The sequence below is a fragment of the Sapajus apella genome, unplaced genomic scaffold, assembly GCF_009761245.1.
Source record: "Sapajus apella isolate SASKATOON/1434 unplaced genomic scaffold, GSC_monkey_1.0 scaffold16, whole genome shotgun sequence".
NCBI classification, from domain to species: domain Eukaryota; kingdom Metazoa; phylum Chordata; class Mammalia; order Primates; family Cebidae; genus Sapajus; species Sapajus apella.
In genome coordinates, this window is record NW_022436956.1 from 9264182 (window position 1) to 9284203 (window position 20022).

At 38.6% G+C, this 20022-nt stretch overlaps 1 protein-coding gene across 3 annotated transcripts in view; it reads left to right on the plus strand.

Annotated features, from left to right (window-relative positions):
• Nucleotides 1–20022, plus strand: part of CDON (cell adhesion associated, oncogene regulated) — a 99821-nt gene that overhangs the window by 42964 nt on the left and 36835 nt on the right. For all 3 annotated transcript variants that reach the window (XM_032285020.1, XM_032285022.1, XM_032285021.1), the window contains exons 4-11: nt 657–803; nt 1951–2094; nt 3062–3349; nt 4937–5206; nt 9539–9892; nt 14815–15113; nt 17005–17179; nt 18892–19023. In XM_032285020.1, coding sequence (XP_032140911.1) covers nt 657–803; nt 1951–2094; nt 3062–3349; nt 4937–5206; nt 9539–9892; nt 14815–15113; nt 17005–17179; nt 18892–19023 — 1809 coding nt within the window. The remainder of the gene's footprint in view (nt 1–656; nt 804–1950; nt 2095–3061; nt 3350–4936; nt 5207–9538; nt 9893–14814; nt 15114–17004; nt 17180–18891; nt 19024–20022) is intronic.

Below are 20022 nucleotides of genomic sequence, written 5' to 3' on the forward strand. Positions count from 1 at the left end.
CCTGCAGGCTCCATCTGTAGTGAACTAAAACAGAGGAGTTGAGACCGAGTTAGTAGATTCATATAATCTAAATGATATCCTGCCTTATTTTTTTGATGTCCTAGGTTCATTCCAGAAATCATTTTATTGCAGTGTGAATAGCTACAAACAGATTAAAGATCGATAGGGAAAGTAAGTTTTGATGAGGGACTGGGTTGAAAAAGACTGATCTTGACCGAATGGGAATAATTACGTTTTATAGTTCTAGATGTCTTAGGAGTAGTTTGTATTTATTCTAGTTCCCTAGAAGCATTGACCTATGAAAAAGGGTTGCATGACTTAGGTCTTATCCTTCAACCATGCACCTCTGCCCCGGCCACTTCTTTTTTTTTTTTTTTTTGGTGACAAGGTCTTACTCTGTTACCCAGGCTGGAATGCAGTGGTGCAATCTTGACTCATTGCAGCTTCAGCCTTCCGGGCTCAAGCAATCCTTCCACCTCAGCCTCCTGAGTAGCTTGCCCCAACTGCTTTCTGAGATGAAAAGATCATGCAGCCCTCTGGACTGGAGTCAGCTGCCACAAAAGACCATGCTGCAGATATTGTTTCTAATTTTTAAACTTCCTTTGGGAAAAAAATTCAAATTTGCATTTATTTATTTGTTTTCTTATTTATTTCAGTTCTTGGTGATTTTGGTTCATCCACAAAGCATGTTATTACAGCAGAAGAAAAAAGTGCTGGTTTCATTGGCTGCAGGGTACCAGAGAGTAACCCCAAAGCTGAGGTGCGCTATAAAATCCGGGGAAAATGGCTGAAACATTCCACAGGTGAGAGCTTTTGTGAAAAGCCTGGGGCACACACACAACAAATGTTCATTAAATAACCTGCTCCTAAGCTCCATATGCTGGGGATGAACTGTGGATACCAGAAGGCGTGAGTGGAGAGGACTAAAATAAAAGGTTACAATATACAAATAATTACGGTTACAATATACAAATAATTACGGCCCCGTACCCTGAGGGCTCACTCGCTCAGCTCCTGGACCCCCATCAGATTTCATTTCCTTGGAGAAGACCGTCCTCGTGGTTCCGTCTAAAATGATATACCTGGTGCTCTCTGTCCCCTTTATTTAGTTTTGCTTTTCTTCATAGAATTGATCACACCTGATAAGGTGTTATTCATGTTTTTGTTAGTTTATTATTGTATGTCTTTTTCTCTGACCTCCCCATACCCCGGCTACATGTGTGCAGGGCTTTTTATCTGCTCTCTTCCTTGCTGTAGCACTTGTTCCTGGCCATTGTTGGCAGAAAGTAGCCTTTTAATATGTATTTGTGGGGAAAAGAAATGAATGACTAGGCAGTGCAGGAACACTGTGTGACCAGTGCTATAGGTAGAGGTTTGCCAAAGTCGAAGTCTGTTTCACGTGCTTTGAGATTCACCGTCGTTAAAATGCTTCTGCTGGGTTTGATTTGCTATGCTAGTTGTATTGACTTTTTTTTTTTCTACTCTGCCTTGACTTTCCCTTTCCTTCATTTAATAAATTTTCCGTGATTGCCACTTTGCTGCTAATCTCATGTCTAAACTTAGCTGCTGGATCATGCCTATAATCCCAGCACTTTGGGAGGCTGAGGCAGGAAGGTCACTTGAAGCCAGGTGTTCAAGACTAGCCTGGACAATATAGTGAGACCCCATCTCTACAAAATATTTAAAAATTAACCGGGTGTGGTGGCATGCACCTGTAGTCTCAGCTACTGGGGAGGCTTAGGTGGATCGCTTGAGTCTAGGAGTTACAGGCTGTAGCAAGCCATACCTATGCCACTGTACTCCAGTGTGGGTGACAGAGTGAGACCCCATCTCTAAAATAAAATAAAATAAGATGGAATAAAGCATAACGATCAAACTTTGTGAGTTTTAGTTGTGCTGTGGTGCCCTTCATAAAGGGAGAGGCCTAACTGCACTCCCTTCCTTCCTCAGAGAATTACTTAATCCTTCCATCAGGAAATCTTCAGATTTTGAATGTATCCTTAGAGGACAAGGGATCATACAAATGTGCAGCTTATAATCCTGTCACACATGAATTAAAAGTTGAACCTATTGGCCGAAAGCTCCTTGTGAGTCGTAAGTATTTGGGACAATAATGGTAACTGGAAGAGGAAGAGTCCTCATAAAAAGTTGGGCAATGATAGTTCATTTTTTTTTTTCAAATCCTGTTTGTTTATCATAAAAAGTCTTACCAAAAAAGTAAATACAGTCCGGGCGTGGTGGCTCATGTCTGTAATCTCAGCACTTTGGAAGGCTGAGGTGGGTGGATCACCTGAGGTCAGGAGTTTGAGACCCAGCCTGACCAACATGGCAAAACCTCGTCTCTACTAAAAATACAAAAATTAGCCGGACATGGTGATGCGCACCTGTAATCCAAGCTACTCAGGAGGCTGAGGCAGGAGAATTACTTGAACGTGGGAGGTGGAGGTTGCAGTGAGCTGAGATCACACCACTGCACTCCAGCCTGGGTGACAGAGTGAGACTCTGTCTCAAAAAAAAAAAAAAAGTAGATACATTAATGCCTTATAGAAGAGTGTTGTACATGCTTTAAAAATGTAACTTACAGAGGGGAATTTTGAATTTTAGCCAAGGTGACAGAGTGAATACATGTGGAGAATGTTGCCCTTTGCTCAAACAAGAAGAAATAAAGGAGATACAACTTTATAGTAGTGGTAATTAAATTGGTGTCTGTGAATTTTGGGAAAAAAAGAGATATGTCTGTTCTCTTTCTTTCAGATATAATGAAAATCACCGTTGATTTTTAGGTTATGATGGTTGGGTTGAGGTAGCACCAATAGTCAGGGTACGATAAAGATATGGCTTCTGAACGTGTTGGGCATTCTGCATTTTCAAACTCCCAGTTCAGAATTAGCCCTAAAGGACCACAAAACATTTTAATCCTCAACTGAAAAGGATTTAACTGCCAGATAGGACCTTGTAGTATTAAGAATTCATGGGAACATGGTGGTGCCCTCAGCTTTGCTAAGCAAGGCATTAGAAGTGAATACTTACTAATCATCTCTCATCTCCTTTCCTTTTCCAGGTCCTTCTTCAGATGATTTTCACATTCTTCACCCCACCCATTCACAGGCATTAGCTGTTCTTTCTCGTAGCCCCGTAACCTTGGAGTGTGTGGTGAGTGGGGTCCCGGCTCCTCAAGTGTATTGGCTAAAGGACGGGCAGGACATTGCACCAGGAACCAACTGGAGAAGGCTGTATTCTCATCTTGCCACAGATAGCATTGACCCAGAGGACTCCGGAAACTATTCCTGCATGGTGGAAAACAAGTCCGGAGATGTAAAATATGTGACTTACATGGTTAATGTACTTGGTAAGCAGTTAGTTTTTAATTTTTTCCAAATGAAGCCATTTTTCTGGTCTCACTGAATGTGATGGAAAGATCTATTTGTGAAATTGAAATAGGGAATATCTAGAAATATCTATACCCTAGCCAGAACAAGTTTCATTTTTATAATGGACTGCTGAATTAGGCCATTTTTCTGGGTGGCATAGAGCATTTTGCATGGAATGTTCTTGAAAACCGCACTCCCAACCTAGTTATGTAATACAGAGATTGTTCTCCCTTCTTCATAACATGGAGGAAAAAACTGGAAATCAGGAGAATGGAAGAATGTAGCCTGTGTCTGTGTGTAGAATCCAGCAGTAGTAACTAAGAGTACTGATCATAAAATGTCGGGCCAGGGATGGAAGCTCACACCTATAACCTCAGCACTTTGGGAGGCTGAGGAGGGTGGAATACTTGAGCCTAGGAGTTTGAGAACATCTTGGGCAACATGGTGAAACTCCATCTCTACCAAAAATACAAAAATTAGCCGGGTATGGTGCCACAGACTTGTAGTCTCAGCTACTTGGGAGGCTGAGGTGGGTGGGTGGTTTGAACCCGGGAGGTGGAGGTTGCAATGAGCTGAGATCATGCCATCACACTCCAGTCTGGGTGACAGAGCCAGACCCTGTCTCAGAAAAGAAAATGTCATCTCAAAAAGAAATCAATCTATTTAATTTAATTTTCTTTTTCTGGACGCTTTTACCAGTGCCTAGGTGATAACATTGCATTATTTCCACTCACATTTCTATATATACTTTATTTCAAAGCTATTCCTTTCTTTATAACCAGCTACCTAACTCACTATCGTGTAGCCACAGAAAATATATTCCTTTATTGAAACAGATTTTCATGGAAAAAAATAGGTGGAAAGTGGTTTAATAGTGAATAAAATTTTTGTAAACCCTTTGCATGTATTTATAATATTTATAACCATGGCCTGCTTTAGGTTGACATCAGTGGAATTAACGTAAGTATATGACAAGAGGGCTTTGGAATTCAGTGATTAGGACTGGATTAACACACATAATTTAGACATGTTCTACAAATTCTCATAAATGATTTACTTTTTCTTGGTAATAAGTGACTTTAAGGATCCCTAAAGGAAGTTTTTTTTTTTTTTTTGGTTTTGCCTGTTATACATCTAATCTCAAAGTTGAATTGACTGTAAAAATAATTTAACCTCTGAATAAACATTCTTCTGTTTTGGCTCCTGTTTAGTGTGAAATCCAGGGATATTGTTACTTTATTTCAAACTAATCACCTGAAATAAATGCTAAGAGAAGCCCAGGATTAGAAATGATTTGTATATATGTGTAATCATATGTTGTGGGGAGTTAAGTGGTTGGAGTCAGCTATGAAAGGAGACTATATCTTATTAGTAACATATGGTTTATCCTATTAGTGGAACATTTCTATTTTTTTTTCTTGATTGCCACAGCAGACAGAAGAATGTGGATAAACAATGTAACTTTGTTTCAGCTGGTTATTGGTAGAGAGATTCTTATGACTTGAGTGATAATTTAAGAAGTACATTTTGAGGGCTAGAGTTTAATTTGTGTGTTTTATTTTCAGAACATGCTTCTATTTCTAGAGGACTGCAGGATCAGATAGTGTCTCTGGGTGCCACAGTCCACTTTGCCTGTGATATTCATGGGAACCCAGCCCCCAACTGTACCTGGTTTCACAATGCACAGCCTATTCATCCTTCCACACGGCATCTAACTGCAGGAAATGGACTGCGAATCAGTGGGGTTACCGTGGAAGATGCTGGGATGTATCAGTGTGTAGCAGATAATGGGATTGGATTTATGCAGTCTACTGGAAGACTTGAAATTGAAAATGGTAGGCTTTTAGGTCATGCAGTCATAAGAAATTTTACTTTACAGATGGGCTTTTGTTGTGTTGAAAAATGAAATTATTAGGCTGGGCAAGGTGGCTCACGCCTGTAATCCCAGCACTTTGGGAGCCTGAGGCAGGTGGATCATGAGGTCAGGAGTTCAAGACCAGCCTGATGAAACCCTGTCTCTAAAAAATAAAAATAAATAAATAAAAGAAAAATGAAATTATTTTTACTAAAAGAAAGTAACCCTAGCACTGTACAAGAATGTTGTTCATTGTGACAGGTAGGTGTATCTATGAAGAAGCAATCTTATTTAATCAAGCTCATTAAAAAAATTTTTTTTAAAAATTTTCAACAGGTTCAACATAATTTAAAAATTTATATGGTACAATCTCTCTCTTACTGTTGTTCCCTAGGAAGTCAGTTCCCCTCTTTAGAAGTGATTCGTTTTGTCAGTTTCTTGAGCATCCTTGTATGTAGTGCACATACAAATGGTTCACACATGAGGGACAGTATGTGTGTGCATTTTATAACAGTATCTGTTTTTGTTTTGTTTTTGTTTTTGTTTTACCTAAATGGTAGTAGCATTCTTTACCATAAATTTTTTACTTAACATCTTGGGATATCTTCACATTTGGTGCATAAAATGTATTTTCATTCCTTTTTTAAAAATTGCTGCTTAGTAGTACATTGTATAGTTGTAACAATTTGACCTAGTACCTTATTGATGGTTGTTTTCAATCTTTTGCTATTACAAATAGTTCTGTAATGAACACCCTTCTACAAAGATTATTTTGCACGTGTGAGTATTTGTAAAAGCAATTCCTAGAAATGAACTTGCAGAATAAAACCATATCTGTGTTGGTAATTTTGTTAGATAGTTCCGAATCACTCTCTATAATCGTTACCAATGTACACTCCCACCAGCAATACATAACTCTTCTAGTTTCCTCAGACTCTCACTAACATGGGGCATTGTCAGTTTTTAAAATCTTTGCAAATCTGGTAGGTTAAAAAAAAAAAAAAGAACCTTTTAATCTATATTTCTTTCATTACAGGGAAAGTTGGGCATCTTTTCATGCTTTTTAACCACTTAAATTTGCATTTCTGTGTATTGTCTGTTCTTTGTCTTTTGCTTATTGAAAAAACTAGGTTGTTGGTCTTTTTTCTTCTTGATTAGGGAAATCAATTGTTTATGATGTGAGTTATAAATATTTTAAATTTAAGATAATCAGTATAATACGGACCAAATTTTCTGACATTAGTATAATTTATTTTGTAGTTAATAATGAAAGCATAATTTGTAAAAATTGGCATGTATTTGGACATTTAAAATTATACTTCTCAATAGTTGGATAAAAAAATAAATCAATAATAGAAATTTAAAATACTTTGAACTGGATAATAGTGAAAATGCCACAGATCAGCTTTGTAAGAGACAGCCAGAATGGAATTTAAAAGGAAATTTATAGCCTTCTGTGGCTGTAAAAGAAAATTAGTAAGACTGAAAACTACTGAGTGAAGTAAAAGGATAACAGAATAGATTCAAAGAAAGGAAAAGAGGCCATAAAAATCAGGGCAGAAATTAATTAATTAGAAAACAAAGGTAAAATAGGATCAATAAAGATAGAAGTTAGACCTTTGTAAAGTCTAATAAAATGGATACATCTTTGGGGATAATGATCCAAAGAAAATAAAGGGGCTACAAATAACAGGAATAAAAGGGGGCTATAAATACAAGTCTTACAGCAATTAAAGATAAGATTATGTTAACTTTTATGATAAAAATTTATAATAAAGACAAATGGACAAATTCTGAGGAAAAATGTAACTTAGCAATGCTGACTGAAAATAAATAAACTGGAATAGTCCTACACCTATGAAAGAAGTTGAATTAGGAGTTAAAAGTCTTCCCACAAAGAAAATATGAGGCCAGATGGTTTTATGGAGGTTCTAGGAAACTTCAAAGTGATAGACCATTCCAAATCCTATGCCTACTGTTTCAGAGAAGAGGAAAAGATGGAAAGTCTCCAGCCTTGATTCTAGAATCACAATAAGATGGTGCAAGAAAGGAAAATTAAAGGCCAATCTCATTTATGAACATCGGTATAAAAACCCTAAATAATATATTAGCAAGCTAGGGCAGCGTAAAAAAGAAAATACGTCATGGCTAAACAGTTATCCCAGGAATCCACTTGAAAATTTAGAGTTTCATTAACCCCATTTATTGAATAAAGGAGGAAAGCAATATGATTCTCTCACTAGAGATGGAAAAACATTGGACATAATTAAGTGTCCATGTTAGATACTTAGAAAAGTAGAAATAGAGTTGAACTTTCTTGACTTGGTAAAGAGTGTCTAACAAGGACTTACAGGAAAACATTGCATTTAGTGGTGAAATGTAAGAAGCACTCCCTTTGAAAATCTCTTACTGGAGATCCTAACCAGTGCAGAAAGACATGAAAAGAAAAAGAAGGAAAGAACCCAGATTGTTGTTAATTTACAACTGATATGATTGTCAAATAGACTATCCCAAATAGTTTGCTACCTGTTATTATGACTGTTATATGTCCTATTATGAGAAATAATAACATTTAGCAAGGTGGCTGGATGAAGACCAGTGAACAAGAATCAGTTGCCTTTCTGTAGACCAGCAACGAACAGAAAGTATAATTTAAAAACCACTTTTTAAATATTATAGCAGTAAAGCACAGGCAGTTAGGTAGGAAGATATACCAGTTCCTCAATATCAGTATTGGGTATTATATCTGGTCTTTCTAAAAATTTTCTGTGGATTCATGCAATTCTAATTGAAGTCCCATTGTAATATTTTGAGGACCTTGACAAACTGATTCTAAAATTTATGTGGATAATCCAAGGCCCAAGAGTGGCAAAAACACTCTAAAAAAGAAAAAGAATATGGGAGACTTGCCTTAAACATCTAAAATATCTGTAGTAATTAAGAAATACTTACATTGGTGCAGAAAAATAGACTCTTGGAATAAGATGGAGACTTTCAGAAAGACATTTGCATATAAGGGCTTGACCGAGCCGGCATTGCTGATCAGCATGGGAGGAGATCCATTTCACATTTTGATGTGGGATAATTGGTTATCAACATGTAGTAAAAGTGAAACTCAGTATCTCACATTGTATAAAGGATAAATTCTCAGTGGAATAAAGATCTAAATATGAAAGACAAAATGAAAATATTTTTGAAGAAAACATTGAAGAATGTATGACCTGTGGGTAAAACTTTTTAATAAGACATTTTAAAAGGCTTATATTAAAAGGTATGACCACATTGAACTGAAAATATCTTCCTAATAGATACTGTTAAAAGCTGAAAAGAAAAGCAGCACATTAGGAAGGAGGTACTGGTCACATTACCTGAACAAATGAACAGAACCTAGTGTATACAGAGAACTCCGAATCACTACAGAAAAGATAGATGGCCCAGTAGAAACACTGACAAAAGGCATTTCACAGGAGGAAAATTAATAATGCCACATAATCACGGGAAAAGATGTTCAGCCTCATTAGTCCTCGGGAAAATGCATGTTCTGACCAGTGAGATCACATTTTACATTCAGTAGCTTGGCAAAAATCCAGAAATCTGATAGCAGTTGTTGGTTGGTTTTGTTTTGTCAGACATGGGAAGGAGGACTAGAGAAAAAGGCAGATATACTGGAGAAAATGTCATTTGCTTTGATCAATATTACATTTTGAGCTCTCTTAAAAATGCCTCCAGAGAATACCAGGACCACAAGGAAGCACTTGGTACCACTTTAATTTAGAAACAAAAATGCTATTCAGTTCTATGGGAAAAAAATGTATATATCATCAGTATCAACTTTTATTCAGAACAAATTTTTTCTCCCCAGGCCTTTTATAATCAAATCCCTACCTCCCCTTCCCACCCCACCCTACAAAATTGACTGTTTTCTTGGAGGCAGATTATCTACTTTTATACTTATTTATGCTTTTTTCTTGTTAAGGTTTGAGGTTTCAACTTCCTATGTTCTATATTTGCAATGGTCAAATATGGATAGTGTACCTTTGGAAGACTCTCAGAAGGTTTCTTTGTATACATTCCTTTCTTTCTGAAGGGCAGGAAATTTATATAGGAAATGTTTAGGAGCCCACAGCTATGAAAAAACTCTTACCTTGTATTGACAGTTTTACTTGGCGAAAGTTGAGAGGGGAACTAACAAGGAGAGAGCTATCTTGGTTCTAATCATTACTGCCACATTTATGCGATAGGATGAAATTGCTTTGCATTGTAGATACTGCAATGTTCTTAAGTTTTCATATGTGAATTGCTTTTTTAATAGACGGTGGATTCAAGCCAGTTATAATTACAGTGCCAGCAAGCACAAAGGTGGTAGACGGAGACTTTGTTACTCTGTCCTGCAATGCCACCGGGCTGCCGGTTCCGGTCATTCGTTGGTATGACAGCCATGGATTGATAACCAGCCATCCATCTCAAGTCCTGAAATCTAAATCCCGAAAATCACAGCCATCAAGACCTGAGGGCTTGGACCTGGAGCCTGTCTACTTTGTCATGTCCCAAGCTGGCGCAAGCTCTCTCCATATTCAGGCTGTGACTCAGGAACGTGCGGGGAAATACATCTGCGAAGCTACAAATGAACATGGTACCACACAGGCAGAAGCGTCTCTCATGGTTGGTGAGTTGCCATTATTATTTATTTTGAGTTGAATAATTTCTTTTTATAGTAGAAGATAAAGTGATTTGAAATATTTTAATGAATCCAGCAATCTCTCTATATTATTTTTCCTGATGACAGTAAAAGGTAGAACTGTATTTTTTGGTATTTGGCTTTATGTGAATGAGATGAACCTTGGTCTCTGTTTCTGATGTGTTTGTTAAGATTATAGTTGCAATATAGAAAGCTCTCATTTTGGAGCAGGCCCAGAATATAACCTGTCTTTGGGATTAATGTTTCTGGTTTTCTAAGCTACTGAACATGATGTTGCAGACATTTTTTATGCCCTTGATAACTACAATATTAAGTCTAAAGGATTGGCTTTCATTGAGAATGTAGAGTTGTGGTACTGTGAAGTAATACCTGTATATATATATTCCCTCTATCTTATCCAAAGTTATTTTCTAATGGGATGTATAATATTAATTCTTTGTATTTTACTGATTTTTTGTGATGACTTAAAAACCATATATGATTTTTGACTACTGGTGTATAGACTATTAATATTTGTGGCAGTGGACTCAGATTTGACTTATTTCAAATTCAAACCTTCCATCAGTAGGCATTTAGAGCAGTGTTCCCCAACAACTAGTCAGCTGGGTGTAGATTGTCGCCTTATTTGTCTTGTGAGAGGCAGAATATCAAAGGCAGTAAGGCTTTGGTCTTGGGTAACTGAGGTCTCTGCCCCAGGCCTCTGCTTTAAGGGGCCTAGCATGGCCTTCTTCTGCCTAGTGCCTTGGACCCACAGGTCAAAGAGCCCACAGGGTTGAGGAGCAGTGCTTATGCTGACTCCAGGGCCCACGTTCTTCCTTCTAGATAGGTCTGGGGCTCCAGCGTTCCCTGCTTTAGTGGATAGGTCTGGGGCTCCAACATTCCCTGATTTAGTGAGTTCACAGTCCGGTCCCCACAATTCCTCTCCTCTGGCCCATCTGCCACAGTCTGGATCACATGACCAATGTATGGACACCCTTAGCCAGAGCAGTGGCCAATGGGTTGTTCTTGGCAGAGGAGTGAGGGTTGAAATAAAAAGAGTTGGATATGTGCATGTAACTTCCCTTCATGTGCAAACAAGAATGCTCTTGCTCTGAATGAAGCTGGAGGAGAAGTGATGGAGACTAGGGACTTCCCCTTATCCTCTGTGCTACTCTCTGCATGTTAGAAGTGGGAGAGATATGGAAGCTGAGCACATGGGCTGTGTCAGAATCCTGGCTGTGCCACTTAGCGGCTTTGTGACCCGAGGGCAAATCGCTGAACGGTGCTGTTTCCTCATCTGTGTAACAGCTATAGTGAAGGTGCCCCACTCATAGGGTTGAGGTGAGAATCCAAGGAGTTAATGCAGAGTAAGCGCTTAGAATGGTGTCTGGCAATAGAAAGCCTTCCATTGATACTAAGCATAAAGTTATGATGATTACTGTCTAATTATTATTAAATTATAACAATCTCTTGTGGCGGTGTTAAGGGAAGGAGGAAATAGTTATTGATTTTGGAAACCTTAAGAATCCTCAAATGAAGAAATAGTTCAGTAAGTAGTTTGTACCTGTAAATGAATATGTGTGTGTGTGTGTGTGTGTGTGTGTGTGTGTGTGTGTGTGTGTGTGTTTATGTTTCTTTTTCTTTTCGGGAGGCTGGAGTGCAGTGGCACAATCTTGGCTCACTACAACCTCTGCCTCCCGGGTTCAAGCAATTCTCCTGCCTCAGCCTCCCGAGTAGCAGGGACTACAGGCATGAGCCACCACGCCCAGATAATTTTTGTATTTTTAGTAGAGACAGATTTTCACCCTGTTGGCCAGGATGGTTTTGATCTCCTAACCTTGTGATCTGCCCACCTCAGCCTCCTAAAGTGCTAGGATTACAGGTGTGAGCCACTGTGCCTAACCTGTGTTTATATTTCTATTCCTCTAGGCAAAACTATCTGTATATCCAGGACCTGGATGTGGCTCTGCTCGAAATTGTTAGCTGCATGACAGGTGTAGTTGCAGGAGCCCCTCAGGTAGAATTTAGCTGAAGTGATTATTTTATGTGAATACAGGGTATAGAGAGACAGATGTCATAATTATAGCTGATGGAACTAGTTATTTTGTCTTACTTCCTCACCTTAAATATGAGAAATCGGAAGCCTTTTAAAGTTACGTGAACTAACTTTAGAAGATCTTTAAGATGGCCAGGTGCAGTGGCTCACGCCTGTAATCCCAGCACTTTGGGAGGCCGAGGTGGGCAGATCATGAGGTCAGGAGTTCAAGACCAGCCTGGCTAACATGGTGAAACCCCATCTCTACTAAAAATACAAAAATTAGCTGGGTTTGGTGGCAGGTGCCTGTATTCCCAGCTACTTAAGAGGCTGAGGCAGGAGAATCGCTTGAAACCAGGAGGCAGAGGTTGTAGTGAGCTGATATGGTGCCACTGCACTCCAGCCTGGGCGACAGAGCGAGACTCCGCCTCAAAAAAAAAAAAAAAAAAAAAAAGACCTTTAAGATTCTCCTGTGCTCCAGGATTTTATGTGCTGATAAATACCACTTTTATGTGTAGTAACCCATCAGCTATATTCTACCAAAGAGGTCCTACATTGTCTTTTTAAAAATTCTATTATAATTGTTAAGAGCCAACTAAGTTTATTAAAACTCAAAATAATACACAGCAACACACTTCTTTGCATGGGAATCTGAGCCTTAGAAAATTCTAGCATCCTGACAAGTCATTTACTTTGTCTACTGTACTGTAAAGGGGAAAGTAAGCTAGGCTAGAGAAAGAACTCCCTCCCCAGTCTTTTGTTCTTTCCAGAGACCTTGGGTTTTTGAGGTCCTGGATGTGCAAATATTTGTAGAGTGTGTGGTACTCTTTAAAACTATAGTGGGAATTGGTGTGGGTTTCCTAAGTAGTTTGGGTTGTGAGTTGCTGGCAGCAGTGCTCACAGTGGGAGCATCTTTGACAGATACGGTTGTACTCCCTATTTAATTCGTTTCCCCTTAGAGTCATTAAATTTGTTTACATCATCATAGTGTATCAATCTCTTTTTTAATTCAAAAAACATTCCACCTTAAGAGATGCTAGGTGTCTGTTCTACCATTTAATAGAGTTCTGAAGATAAATTGAGATAAGACATGCAAAAACACTGGTAAAGTACTGTTAGGGTCTTTTTAGCTGTATTTAGTGAATCTCTCAAGTGCCTAGATTATATCATTGAAACAGAAGTAGAAAGTTAATTGAATCTCCCTTTTAATAAAAATTTAATGAAAAATTCTCATTGCATCTTAAATCTTACAGAAATGGAATTTTGAGACTCAGACAGTGGAGAAGCTGCAGCATGAAGTTTTTCTCATGCTTCTGCATAAACTGAGGCATGTGGCATTTAAAGTCTTTTACAGCCAGATCCCACTTCCCAGTGGAAAACTGCCCGGAGGATCCACTAAACTTCTAATGATAAAAAGATCCTTTTCCACTACCCCAAGCCACAGTTAATTACCTCCACTTGCTGACTCCGTCTCTCTGCATTAGCAGGCACCAGCTCACACCCTGAACATCAGTCCACAGTCTGACTCACTAGATAAACACTGTTGTTCCAGGAGCAATATTTTGAAGTTGTCTCAGTGAACTTAATTAGTTTTCTTCTACATTATTTCCTCACTAGCTTCTTGTTTGCTCTCATGGAGGATGCTTCTGGGACACCCTTTCTCTCCTTTAAACTAACAGAGAACTGACCTTACACTGTGAGTCCTGTTTTCTGTTGGTTCTCCACTACAGTGCAGTCCTTCTCCCAAAAACACACCCACCTTTTACCAGGAATCTGACTTCATTTCGGAAATAAAAGTAGAAGGTTGTTTCATCTGCACTCTTCCTCCACAAAAGGAATGAAAAATAGAATTTCCTGTTGCCAATATTAATAGCATTTTAGAGAAATCAAGCTGTCACTCCTTAGGTTTTATTGTACTGGCTGTATATTTGTTTTTGTAAATTGTTCTTTTTTTTTTTTTTTTCACAGCAGCACCGTTAACATTCTTCTGACAGCTGTCACTTATTCTCTCTGAACCTTAATTTCTTCATCTGTAACATAGGAGTATTACCATCTAAGAATGTTTTGAGAATTAAATGAGATTATGTTTATAAGATATCTAGGACAATGCTTGGCACATAATATGTGCTCAATAATTATCTTTGACTATATGTAACCTATTTATTTTTTCAGTGCAGATAAATTATTTTTATCTTCCTCTGTATATTCTGTATGCTGTTAGTAGTAAGTGTTAAGGCTGCCTGCTTGTTTTATCTTTTTAAAATTTTTCTGAGGGTCTTACTGTGTTGCCCAGGCTGGAGTACAGTGGCACAATCATGGCTCACTGCAGCCTCAACCTCCCCAGGCTCAGGTGATCTTCACACCTCAACCTCCCAAGTAGCTGAGACCACAGATGTGCGCCACCACACCTGGGTAATTTGGTGTTTTTTGCAGAGACGGGGTTTCACCATGTTGCCCAAGCTGGCCTCAAACCGCTGGGCTCAAGCGTTCTGCCCTCCTCGGCCTCCCAAAGTGCTGGGATTATAGGTGTGAGCCACTACACCTGGCCAACTTAAAATCTTCTGAGGTTAAACTAGAAAATGATTATTACAAAAAAGAGTATCCTTAGAGAACAAGGAAAAAATAAAAACATTTAACTGCTAAACTATTGCATCATATATTTGGTTTTTCAAACAATTCATTTGCTCCCCCATGAGAAAAATTGCTACTAGAAGTTAAATGTTTCCGTGAATTATAAACAGCAGTGTTACCTGTTTTAACTTCCAGGGCTCAAATTGTGCTAACGATACCAGTGAGGGCAGTCATGTCACAAACTGAGTAGAAGACACTGAAATGAGGAGTTTCTTTAACCTCTCTCCTCTCTCTCTCTCTAAAGTTCCTTTTGAAACAAATACAAAAGCAGAGACAGTCATGTTTCCTGATGCTGCTCAGAATGATGAAAGAAGAAAGAGAGATGGTTCAGAAACTGGATTACTGAGCTCATTTCCAGTAAAGGTCCATCCCAGTGCAGTGGAATCAGCACCGGAGAAAAATGCCGGTGACGTCTCTGTCCCTGATGCCCCCATCATATTGAGCCCCCCACAGACCCACACACCAGACACGTACAACCTGGTGTGGAGGCCAGGCAAGGATGGTGGGCTGCCCATCAATGCCTACTTTGTAAAGTATCGAAAGGTAACGTCTTGTCCTTTATCATCTTTCTCTGCTCACACCTTAACACTCTTTGTATGACATATGCTGTTGTCTTTTCCATTTGTGGGATGGCAGGAAACAGAACAAGGGTATTCCAGAATGATGAGTTTGTCAGAGACAGATCCCAATCATGCTGGATTTACGAATTTTTTTTTTTTTTTTTTTTTTGATGGAGCCTGGCTCTGTCACCAGGCTGGAGTGCAGTGGTGTGATCTCAGCCTACTGCAAACTCTACCTCCCTGGTTCAAGCCATTCTCCTCCCTCAGCCTCCTGAGTAGCTGGGACTACAGGCACGCACCACTATACCCAACTAATTTTTGTATTTTTAGTAGAGATGGGGTTTCACCACATTGGCCAGAATGGTGTCAATCTCTTGACCTTGTGATCTGCCCACCTTGATTTCCCAAAGTGCTGGGATTACAGGGCGTGAGCTAACGCACCCAGCCTAGATTTACCAATCTTATGAAAGCACTGAGAATGAAGTATAATTTACCCCCAAATTGGGATTCTAAGAACCCAATGATGTCTTTACATGTTTAATCAAACACTTTAATCCTTCAATATAAAGCTCTATAACCACTTTTAAAATATGAATTCTTTCCTTCTCTAAGGTAGAATACCATTTATTTAGCAAAAAAGCAGTTTCTTATTAAAATCAACTGTCTGAACAGAGTCTTTGGCATAATTTATGCCAATTGTTTGTATTTCAGGTTTGTTTGTTGGTTTGTTTTGAGATAGGATTTTGCTCTGTTACTCAGGCTACAGTGCGGTGGTGTGATCTCGGCTCACTGCAGCTGTCGCCTCCTGGGTTCCAGCAATTCTCATGCCTCAGCCTCCTGAGTAGCTGGATTTGGAGGCATGCACTACCATACCTGGCTAATTTTTTTTGTATTTTTAGTAGAGATGGAGTTTTGCCATGTTGGCCAGACTGGTCTTGAACCCCTGACCTCAAGTGATCCACTGCCTCATCTGCCCAAAGTGCTGGGATTACAAGCGTGAGCCACTGCACCCAGCTTCAAGTTGTCTTTTTAATTGTATTAAAATCATACATCGTTTGGTCATTTTTGGGGGGTAAACCTTGGGCCTCTCTCAGTTAACTCTTTAAATATTGTTTTCCCCATGGGCTTGTATTAGAGCGGAATGGAAAAGCTCCTCTCTGTTTAATGAGACCAGAAAATGAATGAAATGGGAGGGATGCATTCATATTTAAAATAATTTTCTTTGTTCAAGAAATTTTAGTATACATTGTTGAATGGTAATGTTTTTAATGACTAGGAAAAATAACATGATGATATTTTAAGGGTTATGTACTCTTTCTAACCTAATGAATGATTCTAGATGAAGAGGTTTTGCTGGTAATCTTATCTACCCTAAAACCTCCATGCAATATTGTTTCTTGGTTCCATTAATCAAGAAGCAACTGATTAGATCTCTTTTTATACATAATTATATAATTCATATACATACAAACATAATATATCTGTCTTAATTTATCATATATTATGTATATTATATAAATACCAATACTACCTATTATTTTATACTTATTTTATTCTTCATTAGCCCAGGAAGAAAGTATTGTCTTCATTACAAGTAAAGGAAACAGACTCTGGGAGGGCAGTAACTTGCTTGAGGCCACACGTTAGTGGTCAGATGTAGAGCCAGGAATCTTTTTACAGTGAGAATTGCAGCATTCTTGCAACAGATCTTATCTTTCTTAATGTGAAGTAGTATTGTGTCTTATTTACTTACCATGGTGTATTACTTCTTAAAACTCTTCTAGAATTATGTAAATCCTAGTTTTGGTAAAATGTGACTGAAAGATTTCCTCCCCTCCATCTCCTGCGTTTCTGGTGTGTTTTCTCTTCGGCAGCTGGATGATGGGGTTGGCATGGTGGGGACCTGGCACACGGTTCGAGTCCCAGGAAGTGAAAATGAGCTCCATTTGGCTGAGTTGGAGCCGTCTAGTCTTTATGAAGTCTTGATGGTAGCAAGAAGTGCAGCAGGTGAAGGCCAACCTGCCATGCTTACCTTCCGAACCAGCAAAGGTGAGTGCAGGCTTCCTTTGGAGGACCGAGCTGACTGCCTTGATGTCAATTTAGTAGTAAGAATTCTTTTGGATAGTGGAAATTTCTATATATAAATTCACTAAATGACTCTATTATAGCCCCTCCCTTCCATTTTGGGGTCACATTTAGGTGGTCGTATTATCCTATTCCATCGAATATTCCACAGATGTTTTTAAAAGCTGATTATATACAAGACATGAGGGTAGATGATATAGGGAAAATGAAGATGGTCAAGATGAGAGCCATCCCAATGGAGCTTATATTTTGATAAGAAAGATAAGATGTGTAACTTAATACCAACTGCAAGACAGTATTCAGTTCAGCTAATATTTATTGAATGCCTTTTACATGTCAGGCAAGAAGCAAAATAGGCAAAACTTGTGGCCTCATAGAGCTTAGATTTTAGTTGAGAGAGACTTATACATAAGTTATAAGTACATTAGAAGGTGTTAACACAGACATAAGTTAGGGGGTGGATATAGGAAGTATATGGGGAAGGAGTTGTTAATGGTTTAAGCAGGTGGCCAGAAAAGTCCTTAATGAGCTGTCCACATCAGAGCAGAGACACTAAGGGGAAGTAGAAAGCCACATGTCTCTGTAGAGAAAGAACATTCCCAGCAGAGATAGCGAGTGCCAGAGCCCCAGTCGGGGTGTGCATGGTGTTCACTAGGAACACAGGGGGCCACTGTGATGGGAGCATCATGGGTGAGGAGGCTGTAGGGGAGAGGTCCCAGGGAACACCAGGGTGTCCACATCACACAGTGTACCATCCACCTTGAGAGGACTTTGACTTTACCTCTGAGTGAGCTGGGTGGAGTCTAGATAGAGTGGAGGAGGCAGGAGTGTAGACAAAGAGACCAGCATATGCCAGGTACCATGGGAGATTTCCAAGGACAGTGCTGGGGAAGCACAAAGAAAGGATATTCTTTCTTCAGGGCAGCTTGTGAGGGAAGGCTTGCTAAAAAGATGCCATTGTGGCTTGGCTGTAAATGAACAGAGACTTCAGTGGATAGAGAAGGGAACTGGGTGGAAGTCTTTTAGTATGGCACTCTAATGAAAAGGAGGTATGAAGATTGAGAAGAAACCAGCTAGTGGCTTTTGAAAAAGACCCTTCCATCTAATTACTAAGACTGGTCAGAAAAATAACAAGTACTTTCTATTTTAAATGTATCTTGAGTTAATTTTCATAATCAGTCATTAGGTGTTCATAGAGTCACCTATAAATACTGAATAATTGTGCATTTCAGTTTTTAACGAATCACTCAGTTTCACTTTTTGCCTCTTGAAATTTTAAAAAGATGTGACAATTTTCCTGAGAAAACTTAGCAGAAGCTCTTTAAAAGTGAGTTTTATGGCTTAGAATTAGGAAATATATACAGTAAAAAGAAAAAATGGACTAATAATTTGAACACCTAGCCATTTGTCTTTTTCACTTTTTTTTTAATGTATAAAAAGTTAGAAAGAAGAAAGACATATTTTAGCATTTCTTTAAAGATACTAGGAAAAGAAAAAGTAATTTTTGGTCCATTCCTCAGATCAGCTAAGTATTTATGAAGTAGGTCTTAAATTTAGATGCTATGGCAGGTAAGTTCATAGATTTAATAACCACATACCAGGTAAGTTTCATAGTACTCTTTTTTTTTCGCTTTACATACATATTAGCTTATGTATATGTTTTTTAACCTTTCTAGAAAAAACAGCATCATCCAAAAACACCCAGGCATCCTCTCCACCTGTGGGCGTCCCTAAGTATCCTGTTGTTTCAGAGGCTGCAAACAATAATTTTGGAGTAGTACTTACAGATTCCTCTAGGCACAGTGGAGGTAAAAAGAAGAATATTTTATTGTTCCTTTACAAATATAACTGACCTGCTTCAGATTTTGGGAGGTGGGGTGGAATAGGGTGTTTGTTTATTTTCATATCTTAGCATACAGGTCTTTCAGATTTTATTTCAACCATTTTAATATCTTACATTTAAATTTTGGCCTGTCAGTGTCATGATTAGCACTTAATTAACTCTGACTCAAAATGTTCTGCTACTAAGTTTTTATAACTCAAGAAGGGAGTTTTGTGGCGAGGCACCGTGGGAGGCCAAGGTGAGCAGATCACTTGAGCCTAGGAGTTGGAGAGCAGCCTGGGCAACAGCAACACAGGGGACTGCCCCTATTAAAAATTCAACAACATGATCCGGGTTGGTGGTGCACACCTGTTGTAGTCCTAGCTACTCAGGAGGCTGAGGTGGGAGGATCTCTTGAGCCTGGGAGGAAGATGTTGCAGTGAGCCGATCGCACCACTGTACGATCATTCACTCCAACCTGAATGACAGAGTGATACCCGGTCTAAAAAAAAAAAAAAAAAAAAAAAAAAAAAGAAGAAGAAGAAAGGAGTTCTGTTTCCTCTCTGGTAAGAGAAGGAAATTTGTATTTTGAACTCTGAAAATCTCACTTTTTGTCTGTGTGTGACTTATCAAAATGTATAGTGGTGCCTGTTGTTATTTTACTGAAGGATTACATGTTATATTCACTGTATTTTTTTTTCTGTATCTAGTTAATCTTATGGTTTTTAAATGTCTTGGCTGTATAATTTTCAAAAGACTTTTTTTGTATTTAAATTTTGCACTTAGGCGTTCAATACTTAGAGCTAAGTGTGCTTTTGTAATTGTTCTAAAATGTCAGGACATCTAGGGAAGACTTAAAATTTCATTGCTAAGCTCTAAGAATTTTCAGACATCTCTTCCGTATTTTTACAGTTTTCCATGAATTGATCTCAGACAAAAGCAGATTATAACACTTTGAACTCCTTCTGGAGCGAAATCATGAATC